Source organism: Asterias rubens, chromosome 17 (assembly GCF_902459465.1).
Source record: "Asterias rubens chromosome 17, eAstRub1.3, whole genome shotgun sequence".
NCBI classification, from domain to species: domain Eukaryota; kingdom Metazoa; phylum Echinodermata; class Asteroidea; order Forcipulatida; family Asteriidae; genus Asterias; species Asterias rubens.
Window position 1 is genome coordinate 13259780 of NC_047078.1, and position 17824 is coordinate 13277603.

General features: G+C 40.7%; 1 protein-coding gene and 1 non-coding gene across 3 annotated transcripts in view; one reads left to right on the forward strand and one right to left on the reverse strand.

The window, feature by feature from the left end:
• LOC117301426 (lysosomal alpha-glucosidase-like) overlaps window positions 1-17824 on the forward strand; it is a 118215-nt gene that overhangs the window by 20190 nt on the left and 80201 nt on the right. For both annotated transcript variants that reach the window (XM_033785410.1, XM_033785409.1), the window contains exon 4: window positions 1341-1506. In XM_033785410.1, the coding sequence (XP_033641301.1) occupies window positions 1341-1506 (166 nt within the window). The remainder of the gene's footprint in view (window positions 1-1340; window positions 1507-17824) is intronic.
• Window positions 11099-11171, reverse strand: Trnan-guu. Its single transcript has one exon. It is a non-coding gene; the product is annotated as a tRNA-Asn (tRNA).

Below are 17824 nucleotides of genomic sequence, written 5' to 3' on the forward strand. Positions count from 1 at the left end.
TCACAACCTTCAATATCACACTTACGCTGATGACATTCCCTCTTCAAGAAATCATTCAGCGTCACAACCTTCAATATCACACTTACGCTGATGACATTCCCTCTTCAAGAAATCATTCAGCGTCACAACCTTCAATATCACACTTACGCTGATGACATTCCCTCTTCAAGAAATCATTCAGCGTCACAACCTTCAATATCACACTTACGCTGATGACATTCCCTCTTCAAGAAATCATTCAGCGTCACAACCTTCAATATCACACTTACGCTGATGACATTCCCTCTTCAAGAAATCATTCAGCGTCACAACCTTCAATATCACACTTACGCTGATGACATTCCCTCTTCAAGAAATCATTCAGCGTCACAACCTTCAATATCACACTTACGCTGATGACATTCCCTCTTCAAGAAATCATTCAGCGTCACAACCTTCAATATCACACTTACGCTGATGACATTCCCTCTTCAAGAAATCATTCAGCGTCACAACCTTCAATATCACACTTACGCTGATGACACACAAAGGTGTCTTTTAATCCCTCACAACAACATACCCAGTCCTGCATCAATCGCATCGAAGCTTGTGTTCATGAAATTCGTCAGTGGATGAACGTCAACTTCCTGAAAATTAATGACAGTAAGTCCGAGTTCATGTTGATTGGTTCTCCACAGCAACTTTCGAAGATCTCTATTCCCTTTATTACTGTTGGGGATTCTCACATAAAGCCAGTCAGCCAAGTTCGCAATCTGGGTGTCATCTTTGATTCATCGATGACGTTCAAGAACCACATTTCTAACACAGTTCGTTCTGCTTCATTTCACATCCGCAACATAGGAAGGTTTCGAAAACATCTTGATTGTGCTTCCACAGAAAAGATTGTCCACTCCTTTGTTACATCTCGTCTTGATATGGGAAATTCTCTTTTGTTTGGGCTTCCAGATTTTCAGCTATCCCGCCTTCAACGCATACAAAACACTGCTGCTTGTGTGGTCACCTTAACAACAAAATACTCTCCATTCACTCAAAACACACCTCATGTCAATAGATCCATTCTTTTGTATTTAATCTGTTCTTTGTTATTTTTGTTAGAATTTTCTCTGTAATAGCGCCCTGAATACTTTTGTGGATTTGACGCTCTATAAGACCTCGTTATTATTATTGTTATTATTATTATTATTATTACAACCCACTCTCTTGTTATAGATTAATTGTGTCTATTATGCAACTTTCATTGCATTTTAAAATGAACACATTTTACTAAAATGAATCAATATCAAGTTATAGAGAAAACTTTTGAAAGATTCATGATTGCAATGTTTGCTTTAACCTCACAGATTTAACAGTTCTGTAAGTACACTCATCTTTTCGGATCAGTTCCTCCAGATATCAACCAGCCTTTCAACACAATTCATCTATGGTCTTGGAGAACACAGAGGTCGTTTTAGATTGTCATCCGATTGGAAAACATATTCAATGTGGGCCAGGGACCAACCTCCAAAGGTGAGCCATATAAATTGCATAGAGAACCATTTAATTTAAATTGTAAATACTTGCATGTCTCTGAATGGTGCTGGGCATGTTTTGACTTTATGTTCAGTAACTCAATTATAATCAAACTTGAAACCTTAAATTTGTTGAGATCGTTTGTGTGTTTACGTGTGACTTTTGAAAGGATGTTTTTCTCAGCGTTTAAAGCCAATATACACTTTAGGTAAACAGTATACATTGTCCAAGTCATTTCTAAATTAGGACAGCATTGTTTTGGATACTGAAAGTCTTTGCTCTAGATCATATTTCACATTTTAATCTATTTTTTTGCGGCTGTGGTCTTCCATCTTCAATGTTTCATGATCAAATTTTCTGGAACGCCATTTTTGGCAAGGTTGGCCATTTTTTTAGTGCGTTCAGAAAGATTTCTCTACATCTCGTTTAAGAGTAGAGCATAACTAGACATTGAGTTTTTGTCAACTACAAAAACCAGGTGTTCGGCTTCCGGGAGTACAAGCATGGTGAAAAAGTAACAATTGTATGTGTTGTAGTTGCTTTGGGAGTGTCGTGGCCGAGCGGTTAAGAGCACCGAATTCAAACTCTGGTGTTTCTGATCAGCAGAGTGTCGGTTCGAATCCCCAGCCGTGACACTTGTGTCCTTAAGCAAGACACATAACCATTGCTTCGTCCTTCGGATGGGACGTAAAGCCGTTGGTCCCATGTGTTGTGTAAACGCGTAAAAGAACCCAGTGCACTTAACGAAAAGAGAAGGGGTTCGCCCCGGTGTTCCTGGCTGGATTGGCAGCATCTTGCGCCACAGCACCTTGTAAACCATTACATGGTGCTTAAAAGAACATGTTGCCTTGGATCGGTCGAGTTGGTCTTTGAAAAGCGTTTGTAACCATTTGTTATAAAATTCATATGGTTAGAAAGACGTTGTAAAAGTAGGATACAATGATTCACATAAACATGCCTTGAAATTGCACGGTTTTCCTTTTACCTCGTCGACTGGTACGATCGGCCATTTATGGCCATAAATGGCCGACCGTGTTAGTTCGCAAAGTAAAAGGAAAACCACGCCATTTCGAGGCAAATTTGTGTGGATTATTGTTTTCTACTTTTAAAACATCTTTCTTATCAATGCATTTTATAACATACGGTTACAAATGCTTTTTTATAGACCAACTGGACCGATCCCAGGCAGCGTGTTCCTTTAAGGATTAGGTCTTATATCTCAAAATTCGCCCCACTCCTTAAAGTAATAATACCTGGAGCTGTGTATCCTTTGGCAAAAGGCGCGTTATAAAAACGGTTATTATTATTGTTATTATTATTATGTTCTCAAGATATGGCCAAATTTACAAAAATTGTCAACAAAACAACATGATGACGTCATTATGACGTCACTACAATCTCAAGCAGGTATTGTACTTGACTAACAATGCACCAAGTTTCACCTCGGTCAAGCTTTCGGTTTGGCAGACACACAACTTTGAAAAGTACACCTTTAAAGCATACCTAGTGACACTTGATGACTTCATCAATCTAAGCGTCCACAGATATGTTGCTAAGTAAGAAGGAAACTATGTATACCATAATGAAACATTTATCATAAACTCTGACACAGACATCTACTAAAAGTATATTTTTTAGATGTTTTAAAGGCAGTGGCACTAATGGTAATTACTCAAAACAATTATTAGCATAAAACCTTTCTTGGTACGAGTAATGGGGAGAGGTTGATGATATAAAACAAGTGCGTAAAGCCCTTTCATATGATGTATAGATTGTCAAAATAGCTTGTGTGGTTGAGGAAACACTAACTTATGAAAGATTGATGACTGTAGAAGAGACTAACCAAAAGGGTATGTTGAAAATGCCTTGAACGAAGACTATTGTACACAAAACTTTTTCGCGCTCTTTGGATGATCACTGAAGCATGACTCATGCATACCATGGGGGATTTATACACATGAATTTTGAAATTTTCAACCTCTCTTTTGAACCAAAAAAAAAGGTCAAAATGGGGTCATGTATGTGAGACGTTGAGGGAGTTTTTGAATGACAATTCCGATGATGTATTGATTGTAAGAATCCCTCATGTAGATCAAAAGTAATGATTTTTTGAAATTATTATTATTATTATTATTATTATTTATTCGGCCAGTGTCAAAAACAAATACATACAAGTAAAACAAAGGATAATAAGACTTCAAAAAAGGTAACTTAAATACAGGGTAACTAGAGGAGCGGGATTAGACAAAAGGGTACAGGACAGGTACGTGATGTGGAGGAAGGAAGAGGAAGGGACAACAATCCATTCTAAGACGGCCAGGATAAACAAAAGCGTACTACTACACTATGACTCAAAAGCCTGCTTATCCAATCCTCGAATAGAGTATAAATAAAAAAAATCACTATGATAAACACTTAGATACTATAAAATAAACAAATATAAATATATACTTTGAGTAAAACTAATAAAAAATTTGAAGCACTAGATAGATATTTGATAGATTAAGAGCTGCTAACAAACTTGACAACAATTGAAGCTATTTAAACAAGTTATTTAAAAAGAAAAACAGAATAGATAAATAATAAATACTTACATTAATACATGAATGAATGAATAGATAGATAGATAGATAGGTAGATAAAGAAATAAAGGAAGGGAGGAAGGAAGGGAGGAAGGAGGGAGGGAGGGAGAGGGGGAGAGAAAGAAAGAATTAATTAATTAAAAATAGAATGAAATAAGTAAATAAATAAATAAATAAATGAAAAAGTAATTGAGTAAATCAATAAATAAATAAAGGAATAGTTAAATAAATAAATAAACAAAAGATAATTTAAAAAATAGATAAATAAATAACCATTAAGTGGGAAAAAAAATCAATACAGATCAAATCAAGTCAAAACAGATCAAATCAAATACAATCCAATACAATAAAAAGGATTAGCATTAAACATCATTATTGAAATAACTAGACAGTTGGTTGTTAAAACCCCTCCAAGAGTCAAGAATGACCGAGTTCTTAACGGCGGTTGGCAAGCTACTCCAGATATGAGGGAAAGAATGAATTAGAGAATTCTTCAGGCAATGAGTTCTGGCAAAGTGATGGTTGAAGGTCAGAGTGTCCAAGTGACGGGTATTGATTTGGGTGAGGGAAGTAACTGCGGAGCATTTGACTTGTCCAAATAAACATTTCATGGTAAATAGAACAGTTAGTCTGTTTCTCCGGGCATCTAAGCTTAGCAGGTTCAGTGATTTGAGTCTATTATCATATGACATGACACCTCTTTGTTGCTTGAGACACATCCTGGTAGCTCTCCTTTGCACTCTTTCCAATTGGGACGACATAGTTGCTGTGTAAGGGGACCAGGCAGGCAGACCATATTCTAGCACTGGAAGAACTAAGGAACGGTAAAGTGATAGTAGTGCCTTTGTGGATGATCCCCCTGCGACATGCCATATAAAACCAAGAGTTTTGTTTGCTTTTTTGACAACAGCATCAATGTGGTCGTTCCAGGTGAGGGTGTTGTTGATGATCACTCCAAGATATTTGTAGGTTGATGTGACTGCAAGCTCTGAACCATGCAGTGTGTAGTGAGGTAGAGTAAGTGTTTTTTTGGATCGTGTCATGTGCATGACCTTTGACAATGTTGATTTTCATGCCATTAGATTCGCTCCATCGACCAATGGCGTTGATATCAGATTGAAGCGTGATTTCATCGTGGGTGGAGAAGATGGGATGGTACAACAATGTATCGTCAGCAAATAAGAGGCAGTTAGTTGAAACATTACAGGAGATGTCACTGATAAAGAGGTTGAAGAGTAATGGGCCAAGGACACTTCCTTGAGGAACACCAGAGGTGACAGGTGCCCAAGATGACAAAGCACCCCGGTACATCACGCGATTTTGACGGCCAATAAGGAATGATTTCAGCCATGCCCAAGTTTGTCCTTGAATGTTGAAATTGCGCGAAAGTTTTTTAAGTAGAAGATGATGTGGCATAGTGTCGAAGGCCTTGCTGAAGTCAAGGAATACAGCATCAATGCGTGGTGGGCGAGGCTTGTCCATTATGGAAGACCAGTCTTGGATTGCATTTGTTAATTGGGTAACACAAGATCGGCGTGCAGTAAAGCCATGTTATTGATCATCCACTAATCCAAATAACGAAATGTGGTCGTTAATGTTATCTGCGACAGCTCGTTCCATCACCTTGCAAATGACTGATGTAAGTGCAATTGGACGATAATTCTTAACATCTGTGCGAGAGCCCGATTTGAATACTGGAGCGATGTTGAACAATTTCCAGGCCATTGGGAGAACACCATTGGAGAGGGAAGAATTCATGAGAAGCATTAGGGGTGGAGCAATGTAAGAAGCTGTAGCTCGGAGAATAGTTGGAGAAATACCATCCGGGCCAGGTGCCTTGTGGGCATTGAGATTCTTAAGGGATTTTGTTAGCCAATTCAGGTTAACACTGACTGATGACAACTCGGGGATTGGAAGGGAGCAGGGTGGAGGAGTCTCTGAACCACATACAGCAGGTGAATGAACCGATGAGAAAAACGTGTTGAACGCTTCAGCAATGTCGAGGGGTTTGTTTAGCAAGTTGTCTGAATCGTGGAAAGCTGGAGGACACTTGGATTTTCTCTGGTCTCTAACGAAACACCAAAAACTGCGTTTGTTATCAGGCGAAGAGAACAGACCGTTGATATACTTCATGTACAATGTTTTAGTTAGACTTTTCACTTTGTTTCTAACACGTTTGTAGGAAGTCCAATCAGAGCTGTTGCCAGAGCGTTTTGCTTTAATGAACAGCTTACGTTTGAGAAGGATGAGCTTTTTTAGTTCAGGGGAAATCCAGGGAGAGATTTTATTTCGACGGCATTGTTTCCGCGGAATGCTATCATGGATGGCTGCTTCAAAAATGTCCATAAAGCCTTCCCAAGATGCATCAGGATTGTTAGTATCCATGAATGCTGTCCATGGTGCAAGGTGCAACAACGTCTCCAGATGTGACATGTCAGCTTTTCTGTACTGTAGAAATGAGCGTACAACAGCTGGTTGAGGGGGAGCTCTGAGTGCACTGAATGAAAAGTGAACTGCATGGTGGTCACTGCTGACAGGGTTTGGAAAAGATTCAACCACTGAGAATTTCTCAGGTTGAAATAATAAACTTTGAATGTTCATAACTCAAAAATGGATGACGTCACCACAGTGGCGTAACTAGAGGGGGGGGGGGGGGCGCCCCCCCCCCACTCAGAACCCTTGCCCCCCCATATGAAATCAGAGAAAAGTATATTCTTATAGGCCTAATATATAAATCGTTTAAGGCTGCATAAAATGCTGCCGTAAAAAGGAAAACTTTTATTCATATCAGTATGTGGACTATAACATGAAAAATGCATGGAAACGCGTGCGCGATCGTATTGGCGGTAAATGTTTGTTGTGGTTTTGCGGTTACAGAGAGCGCAGGATGTGACAAAGTTCTGTTAAATACTTGGTGGTCTGAACGCAGACCATTAGCTCTGTTAACACAACTTAGGCGCCTTGTCAAAACCTCCCGGGCGTTCCTCCGCTGACAGTCTGCGGACTGGACAGCAAATACCGCTGTTGCTAAGGACCTCGGACAGTCCGCTGAAGAACGGCCATGTGCGTTGAAGCGCGGCGAAGTTAATGAGCTATCCTTGCCGGGCGCTATTGTTAGTATAACAATAAGTCTCATGAATAAACAAGTTGTATTTTCAGGTCATGAATATCAGCGGCTTGGACGCGGACCGGCCGTGCTCTTCCAGAACAATACATTTTCTACTCACGAATACCATCCTCCTGGAAGCGGCCAGGCCGCACCGACAAGACAATTACACCATCCAGCGCATGCGATAATCAGGGAACGATTTCGCCTGTATCACATCGCAATTTGTGATGCAATTTTGATGATTTGCTATGCAATTGTAAAAAGTGCATCGCAAATGTTGCGATCCAATTTGCGAAGCATAATTTGCAACATTTATGCTTAATACAAAAATATCGATTTTTAACTTGAAACCATTCACATTTAATCAATTTTCCCGCAAGAAAAACAATGCTAAATTAATAAGAAATCACCGCCGCTGCGACTACTAAACGTTTTCTTCCATGATGTTGAATACAATATGCTGCTCTGGCAGTAGGGCAAAATCGAACAATGAAAACATTCGTTACGCGCTATATGGAAATTCAACAGCCAATAAAAACACCGGTCTCTGAAACTGTGGCTTCCTCCCCCTCAGACATTGGACAAACCAGACTATCTGGTTGTTTTGACATGGCGACACACTCGCACAGGTGTGTATATTTGTTTATTGGTGACGGTGACTAGGGATTTTATAAATAAGAAACTAATGTTTTCCGCTTGGAAAGTAAGAACGAACAGTTAAAATTGTCCCCTGGATACTCTGACCCACTTGGAACGGAGTTTGCACGTAGCCTGGAACTTTTGTCAGTCGAAGCCGGGAATAAAGACAACCATTTTTAAAATTCATGTTTTGGTTATGTAGGCCCAACCAAGTCTTAAAAGTCACACATTGGAGGAAATGGCTTTTAGTTACACATCCACCCTTACTTTGCTTTTTAATCTGCAAAGGTAAAACCATTGTTAACCACCTACGTTCCTGCGCGGTTCCGCCGGTCAGCTCATAAGCTGGACCTTACAATGGCCGACCGGTCGCTCCGCGGAGCCCCTGGTATATTCATGTTTATTGACATGTAAATGAGCCGTCGTGGCCGTGGACATGCCCGGTTGCTACGGGTTCTTTTGTTACAAACATCCGCGGACTCCCGCAGAATGCACGCGGAATGGAAGGGCTTGGAGGTTTTGACAAGGCGCCTTAGTCAGATCATGGACTACCTCCATGGTCAGATGCACTACAGAGAAATTTACTACAGCAAAATGGCCAGCGAAAAATGTTGCTGAGACCATTTCTTCTCCTTTGAAGCAAGCGATGCAATTGAGAGGTAGGCCTATTTTAAATATCCGTTTCATAACTAAAATATGATTATTAAACACCCACAATTTTAATCCTGTATTTTTTTTTTTAAGATGGCTTTCACTTGTTACAAAAAAAGTAACATCTTTAGTGTTTGGGTTTCTCAAGATGGCCGCCATGAATGTCAAATATCCATTTATTTTTTGGGTGCTGAAATACACAAAACATTAAAGGAACACGTTGCCTTGGATCGGTCGAGTTGGTCTTTGAAAAGCATTTGTAACCGTTTGTTATATAATGCATATGATTAGAAATATATTTTAAAAGTATAATATAATGATCCACACAAGTATCACTCGAAAATGAGTGGTTTTCCTTTTACCTCGTCGACAAACACGGTCAGCCATTTATGGGAGTCAGATTTTTGACTCCCATAAATGGCCGACCTTGTTAGTTCGCAAAGTAAAAGGAAAACCACGCAATTTCGAGGCAAATGTGTGTGGATCATTGTATTCTACTTTTAAAACATCTTTCTACCCATGCATTTTATAACAAACGGTTACAAACGCTTTTCAAAGACCAACTCGTCCGATCCAAGGCAACGTGTTCCTTTAATGAAACAGTTTGGTCAAGGCATTCAGACAAGACCTTCATATTTTTTTTTTTTTTTGCTGTACATTACATACATGTGCATTCAACAGTGACGCACGGGCCCTTCTGCGCTCTCCAAAAGTCATCATTATTAAGCCTATTACCGTAAAAATTTCACTAGTTGTTTGCCAACTTCTAACCTGACAACCTTGCTGACCATGGCCGATTCACCTGATAAGAGTAAAACTTCAAGAGGTAGCAAAAAACGAGGGAAACGGGACCCGTCTCCGACCAAATCCCCCAAGGAGCCTATTGGGGTGCAAGATGGCTGCCAGTCTTGTCATGGTTCATTGGCCATTGTGAACACCAAGCTGGACAAAATTCTCGCTACTCTGGAAACCATGGGAGCTATAGACTGTCCACCCTTGAAATCAACCTCCAGGATACGGATCATCGTGTTAGTACCAACATCAAGGACATTAACGACCTGAAAACATCTCTGGAAATGCTTGAGAAGCAACATATGAATCATATAGCAGCCGCTAACAGCAGGTTCGACGGTCACCATAGTGATATGCACAAGCTAAGTAACCAGCTAGATGATCTCCAAAACCGGAACAGGAGAAATAACATTGTCATCCATGGTGTCCCAGAAGGCTCTGAGAAAGATCAAAAGTCCTGTGAGGAGTTTGTGGCGGGCGTTCTAGCTTTCCACATGAAGCTGGAGGGAGGTGAAGATGTTGAAATCGCACGGGCCCACCACACTCCGGGAAACCAACCACCTCGCCCCGGGTCCGGTGGTCAGACTCACCCACGTCTCATTCACGTCAAGCTACTCAGATATACGGACAGAAAGTTCATTCCCAAAAACGTCGCCCGAACCCTGAAGAACAATCCCTACAGAGGAGCTAACATTTACATCACCGATGACGTCACCTCAAGGATCCGGGCAGGCAGAATCTCAAATCCATTCGTGATGACTCAAGGGTCCAGTTTGCCTACATCCCCATGTCCGTTCCAGCGGTAATCTCATACAAACTGAAAAGCAGTCCATTCAAGATCTTTCGGCTTGGGGAAGCAACCCCAATCTCCTAGCTTGTTATCTACATATTGCTACTAGCGTCAGCTGAGTGTTTTTTTCTTCTGAGTGTTAGGCCTATCATAAGATTTCTTTAAATTTAGTTGTATATTTCACAAATCAATCTTATTGGAATGTAGTTGTGTTATTTTCTTGTAAATCAAGTTACCACATGTTGCTTTATATTGTGGTGCCATTTTGTTCCCTTTGCATTCATCAGTCTGTACACAGTGCATTTTCTTATTCTTAGCTTGATACATGTAATCACCCCATTGTACTTAATCAGTCTGCTTGTCCATCGTCACCAATTTGAATTCATTTCACACAATGAGTGATAACGATAGCACTATTGACGACAGTAGCTCTGAACCATTGAATGACACTACTCTTCGTTTCAATGATTGTGTTTTTAACCCGACAATTCTGAATTCAACGGATCCTAGTCAGCTTTTATTTAATTCTTGTGGTGCTCAATACCTTTCAGAAAGACAACTCCGAGACAAATCAAAGGAATTAGAAAATGACTCATTTTCAATCTTCAACGCCAATATCAGAAGTGTAAACAAAAATTTTGAAGATCTCACTGTTACTCTAAACGAAATACAACATAAGTTCCACATTATCGGTCTTACTGAAACATGGCTCAAAAGCACCCCGCATTCTATGTTATCCATTCCTGGATATAAATGTGAGTACAAAAATAGACCTATGCAAAATGGCGGTGGTGTCATGTAAAAGACTCATTGCAGTGCACACCATATGGCCCGACATTATGAGTGCTTCAGGATGTTTTGAACATGTTGAATCCATTTTTTTTAGAAATCGGTACAAATACAAAGAAAAATATCATCATAGGTTTAATTTACAGACCTCCTGGTCATGCTGTTTTTAACTTTTCCGAAGAAATGGATGAAATTCTTAACAAATTAACGACTGCTTTTTGGGGTTGAACAAAGAATTGACTAGAGTGGGATTCGAACCAACGACCTCCGGATTAACGTGCCGGCGCTCTACCAACTGAGCTATCTAGCCCTATATTGGCGGTGTCCCTATTTTGTCAATATCTTTGTTCGGGGGTGCCAGTCAGGGGACATGGAAACAAGAAAAACAAACAATGCTGTGTTAGGGACCCCAAGTGTCACTTATTGTACTGAAAACCTTTTGTGAAATCTTCCAGTCGTCAGTGTAGTCTACTGATAAAATCAGCCTGCTCATTGTCATTACTCGGGATCCATTGGACATCCAATCGAACAAAATTGTGTATGCAAGAGGATTTGTTAGGTGTTGCTTGCCCTCTACCAACTTTTACTGTGCAGGATGGCTGTTGGTAAATACCTTGACCTCAGAGTCTTAATAAAGACGGAAAGGAATTTAGTGCAAATAAAATTTCATACAACTGCCCCTTAAACCCAGTTGCGCTTGCATCGCAACACATGATTTTGACATTAGGGTGGCAAGAGCGTGACGCATATTTAAGAAACTAGAGTTATCTTAGCAAAATATTAATTCAGATTTACATTGATCATCTAGTTCTGTTGCATCTTCTTCATCGACTGATTCAGCAGTTCTAATCTGGCACTACCTGGTCATTAGTCTAGTTATATAACGGGGAGAGAGATTATTTGACCTACGAATCAGGGCAACATCCTGAAAGTCGGAAGTTGAATTAATAATAATAATAGTAAGAACACTTAGAGTGCGCCGGTATCCACCACAAGTGATGCTCATGGCGCAAGGAAGAAACATAAAATTAATGAAAAGCACCTGGGTTTTGAGGGCCTCTTTGAACTTATGAATAGCAGATTATTCCAAAGTAAAGGACCAGCATGAGAAAAAGCCCTGTCACCCCAATTGTTGTGGGTTTAGGGAACAACCAGTAACGAAGAAGTGGATTATCTAAGACATCTGGAAGGATTGTAACGGGTAATTAATTGACAATTATACTGAGGAGCAGAACCATGTAAAGAATAAAAAACAAGCAGAAGTAATTTGTATTGAATGCAATATTGAACAGGGAGCCAGTGAAGAGCATTCAAAACCGGAGTGATATGGGTTCTCCTGGATGACAAAGTGACCAGCCGAGCTGCAGTGTTTTGCAGTCGTTGCAAATGAGAGATTTGATTCTGTTGTAGAAGACAGAAGAGAGAATTACAATAATCAAACCGAGAAGAAATCAGAGCATGAACAATCTTTTCTGTGGTAGAACGAGTGAAATATTTACGGACGAAGCCAAGATTTCTTAATTGATACCAAACTGATTTACGTATGTTAGAAACCTGGTTAGACATAGACATAGCAGAGTCAAATTTAACACCTAGACTTTACAGACTACAGAAGGCTTAATTTAACAATTATCAATGTTGATTGAGAGACTTTGACCTTAGCCAGATGAGCTACAGAACCAAGTAAAATCATTTCAGACTTGTCATTGTTTAACTTGAGTGAATGGGATCCCATCCATTGTATAACATCAACACGATATTATCGAATATCGCGATACTAATTTGGAAACGATTTCGATATCGGATCGATTTGGTTTTAATCGAAATATTGATATATCGCGATAAATCGCAATATCGATTAAGTATCGCAATATCGCGATGTATTTCTTAGCTGAGACATCTTGCACCCCATAGGTTTGGAGTTAAACCAGAAGAACAGGTCATTAGAAGACTGATGATGTCAAAATTAATTAATCGCGATTATATCGAATATCGCGATATATTGTCGGCGATATATCGTGAATAAAATAAATCGATATCGCCCAAGCTTAGTAGAGAGTTCCAGATGCGTGGCGCGGCTTAAGAAAAAGACCTGTCACCCCATGTGTGTCGAGACTTGGGTTCAATGAGGAGAAGCATAGAACTTGATCGAAGATTCCTTGATGGAGTGTAAACTTGAAGCAGTTCAGAAATATAGTGGGGAGCCTTGCCATTAAGAGCTTTGTGGACAATGAGCTTGAAGATGATTCGTTGAGAGATAGGGAGCCAGTGTAGTTGTTTCAGAATGGGGGTGATAGAACAGGATTTTCTAGACAGTGTCACAATGCGGGCAGCAGTATTTTGGAGCCGTTGAAGTCGGGAAATCTGGTTGTTAGGAAGACTGTAGAGAAGAGCATTGCCGTTGTCAAGACGAGAAGTAACAAATGCGTGAATGACCTTTTCAGTGGCACTTTTGTCCAAGTACTTGCGAATCTTACCTATATTCCTGATGTGATATGATGATAAATGAACAATATTGTTGATGTGTGGCTGAAGTGTCATCGATGAATCAAAAATAACCCCCAAGTTCCGAGCTTTCAGCGAGGGAGCTATCCGAGCATCACCGATGGAGATGTATGGCACTGAAACCTTAGTTAACTGTTGACGTGACCCAAATAAAAGGAACTCTGTCTCATCATCACCGATGTTTTTTGCTTAATTGATTTGTAGTGTAGTATTGCATACTAGTTACTAATATAGACCAGATTAGAGCTGTGAGTGAAGTACAAAGGGTGTATAACAAATAATATTAGTCACGGACAAAGTGTAACGTAACTAACTGTAACGTAACTAACAATGATTTTGGGGCAATGCCTGGAACTGATAAGAGTTATTTTATTTTTGTCCCTACCAAAACACTTGCTAGTACCCTTGTAGTTATAGAAATAGTAAAATTTGTTTCAGCTGTACCCTGTTTGAGGAAACTTTTTGCTCAAAGACATGCAATTTTTTTCCATGTCCCTTTTTTGTAACGTAACTAACCAAAATTAAACTGATCCTAACAACCAAATAAATGTGTCTAGAAGTTTGTAATTTTGTTGTATATTAGGTCTAGGCAAGATGTAGCCATGGTACGAAAATGGAGACTTGATAGGCTTTCATGTTAATATTGGAGACCACAGAGCTGTGCTAAGCAGCTAAGAGTGTAACGAAACTAACCATGGAATTGCAATGTATGAGGGGTGTGCTGGCAGAATTCAGTGATGGGGACTGGGATTTTGCAGGTCGCGGCTGGCTGTAGCCAAGGCTGATCAAGGTTACATACATTGTACATATAAGAATTCTAAAAGTACAAGTGACAATTCTCTAACAGAAAACAGTCCCCCTCCCGGGAAAAGTGAATTTCGGGGTGGGGGGGGGGGGATGGGGGTAAGCCTATCTGAAAACGTATGAGCACACAGCAGTAATGCATTGGCCTGAACTGATTTGATGGATCGGAACATACACTCTATAAATTGACACGACTCAGCTCAGTGATTCTGCACTGAAGAATTCAATGGTATTGATCATTGGTGGTGGACAGTTCGGCAACTCTCTGGGACTGGAGGTCATACAGAAATTCCATCCCTGCAACAAAATGGAATCTTCTTCTCAACTGCTCAAGAAAAAGCAGAGGTACTAGCTCAAGCTTTTTCGATGAAATGCAATCTCAACTGTGCAGATGATCCATCACCTGATATCCAGGACCGTACTGCCAAACACCTCAGCCATGTGAATTTCAGGCCACGGGACATTAAAAGAAAGTTGCACAAGCTGGACACGAACAAAGCATCAGGCCCAGATGGTATCTCTGCCAAGGTTCTGAAAAACTGCGCTGTAGAACTTGCAGCTCCCCTTGCCAAACTTTTCCGATTCAGTTTCAGCAGAGGCTATTTCCCCTCCCAGTGGAAAGTTGCATCAGTTGTTCCTGTGCACAAGAAGAATAGTCGATCTTGCCCATCAAACTACCGGCCAATCTCTCTCCTAACTATCATTAGCAAGGTGATGGAGACCATTATAAATGATCAACTATGGAAACATCTCTTTCATAACAACCTCATATCAGACAACCAATTTGCCTCCAGAAGCCTCCACTCTGCCCCTGATCTCCTCACCTTTATGTCTCATCGATTGTCCAGCACCTTAAACGAGAGAGGTGAAGCTCGAGTGGTCGCCCTGGACATAAAAGGAGCCTTTGACAGAGTATGACATCATGGGCTTTTTCAAAAACTTAATTCATTTGGAATCACTGGCCAACTGCTTACTTGGATGAAGAGTTATTTATCTAACAGACATCTTGAGGTAGTGGTTGCTGGGCAGAAGTCAGCCTGCTATGAGATCAATGCCGGTGTTCCCCAGGGCAGTATTCTTGGCCCTACTCTGTTCCTGATCTACATCGAAGATCTACATGATGTGATCCGCCATTCAGAACTTCTTGCCTATGCTGATGACACTACAATATTCACAATATTCATGTTCCAAGGCCAGGTTGTCAGTGACAAGCCGAAGATGAAACTTCTTGGAGTTACTTTCTCTCGTAAACTGGAATGGAAGACACATCTGAAGAACATCACTCGCACTGCTGGTCAGCGTACTTCAATGCTGCGCAGATTGGGTCCAGTCTTCGATAAGGCTGGTCTTGTTACCATCTACAAGACGTACATCAGAAGCAAGATGGAGTACACACCTCTAGCCTGGATGGGAGCTAGCACAGTCCACCTTTCGGCTCTTGATAAAATCCAAAGGAGAGCATGTCGCCTGATAGGATTAAGCACGGAAGAGCAACTGAGGCATAATCTTAGCAGTTTATCCCATCGAAGAAATGTTGCAGCAGCCTCCTGTTTATATAGGATGCAGTGCATCAAGTGCCCCACCTTGCTGAAATCGCTAGTCCCACCTGTAAGGCAACCTGCAGCTCGACTGACCAGGCAATCTTTGCTACTCAACAGATATTCTCTACAATCAGGGTATGACTGCAGCAAGAACTCTTAGAAGTTTTGACAGGGCTTTTCTTCCTGCAGCTGTGAAGATCTGGAAAAGCCTACCATCATCGGTTATCTCAGACATTACTACCCAGGGCATGCAGTCATTCAAATGTAGAGTAAATAAATACCTTAAGTAACGTCCTGTTTTACGGCAATTATGATTGCAGGTGATGCTAGTTGTTGTGTCTCTCATCACTTTCTAGTGAGTGAGGCATAGTCCAAAAACCATTATCTCCTTTCTTTTCTTCTTGGTTTTTTTCTTTTTCTTTTTCTTTTATTTTTTTAACGTGGAATGGTCTGTTGAAACAAGCTCTTAGCTATCCCTATGGGATATTATGCTTGTCTTTTCAGGGGGCACTCCTTAAAAAAAAAAAAAAAAAAAAAGGCGTTACGTAAAGGGCCACACCTTGTAATCCAGTCATCCAAGCAAAGCAAAATAAATTTTGTGCATTCATATTCGCTACAGCATATAAAGTGGTAACCGCTTAGCACATTTTTACAGTTTTTACATCAACCGACAACGAGGTGAATTTCACCCATAAATTTGTTTAATTGTCTACGAACGATTACTTGAAAACCATGGATACGGCTGTAACAGTCGACGGTGTTGAAAATAAGTCAAAAAGTAGTAAAAATACAAGATCGAAAACGCATCATCCATTCTTGCATGTACTAAGCCCAATGCAGTGTCAGACGAAACCACCATGGCCGTGGGCAATGATGAATTCATTGAAACTCATCAGGGGATTTCGAAGAAATCATCCTCCGCTACCCCTACGAAAAAACCTCCATCTAAAGGCAAAGATGACAAAGGCCTTGCTTCAAAAATTGACAAATTGGAGCAGTTTATGCATCAACAGGCGTCAAACGCCTTGCAATTCCAGGAAATGATAATGGGAACTATTGTATAAGCTCTGGCATTGGCGGCCCGAATGGTGACGGTAGTTTTACGTAGAACTACGCTCATACTAGCGTGGAGTCCCAGCAGGACACCGATACCTCCGGGGGTGATCATTTTGGCTCACAATCCCTTGTGACCAATACCGAAACCCCAGACGGTGGTGCACCGACCACCGGGGAAAAAGAGCAAGGATTTGCTTCAAGATTCACCGTCCCGTCAGGCGTTGGAAGCCCAATCAATGACGATATTCCAAACAGTTTGGCCTTTCTAATGAAGGAGAAACTTGAAGATAAGCAAATCTCCAACACTGCCGACAAGTACCAGTGCCCAAGCAACTGTGAGGTTCTGGTGATACCTAAAGTCAACCCACAAATCTGGGACAATATAACGGTTAAGGGACTTGAAGTTACAGAGAATTCAAAAGCCCCTTGTTAAAGGCATCACAGCTTTAGCACAAGCACGTGGATCAGTCGGTTTGACAACTGAGCAGGAGGATGGCCTTGCACTGTTAGCGTCGGCTAATTTTGAAATGAATTTTCTCCGAAAGGAACTCATAAAGCCAGACCTGAACCAGAAATATTCACACTTGTGCAAACCATTGACCAAAGTTACGTAAATGCTTTTTGGCGATGATCTTGGTAAACAAGTTAAAGAGCTGCAGGAGGAGCAGAAAGCAACTGTTGGAGTGATGCGTTTTGCACAACCACAGAGAGGAAATTATCATCCTCATCAAGCTCATGGTGGATACAATAACATGAACTTCAACAACTGTTTTCAAGCTGCTGGCTGGAAAACTAGTGCAAGTGCTGGTATGGGTGGAAATGCTTTTTTAGGCGGAGGACAGTACATGAAAAACAAACAATGCTTTCGCAACCACAACACCAGGCCAATGCAACGGAAACCGTTCGGTGTGACAAACACGACTGCACACGCGTCCAAGTTTCAGAAACATACCTAAGTACTGCCAGTACAACGACCAACTCAACCGCAGGTGAGGTAGGTCTTTCAGATTTGTTTGTAAACATTGAATACAATAGTAATGTAGGTGGTCGATTGAGG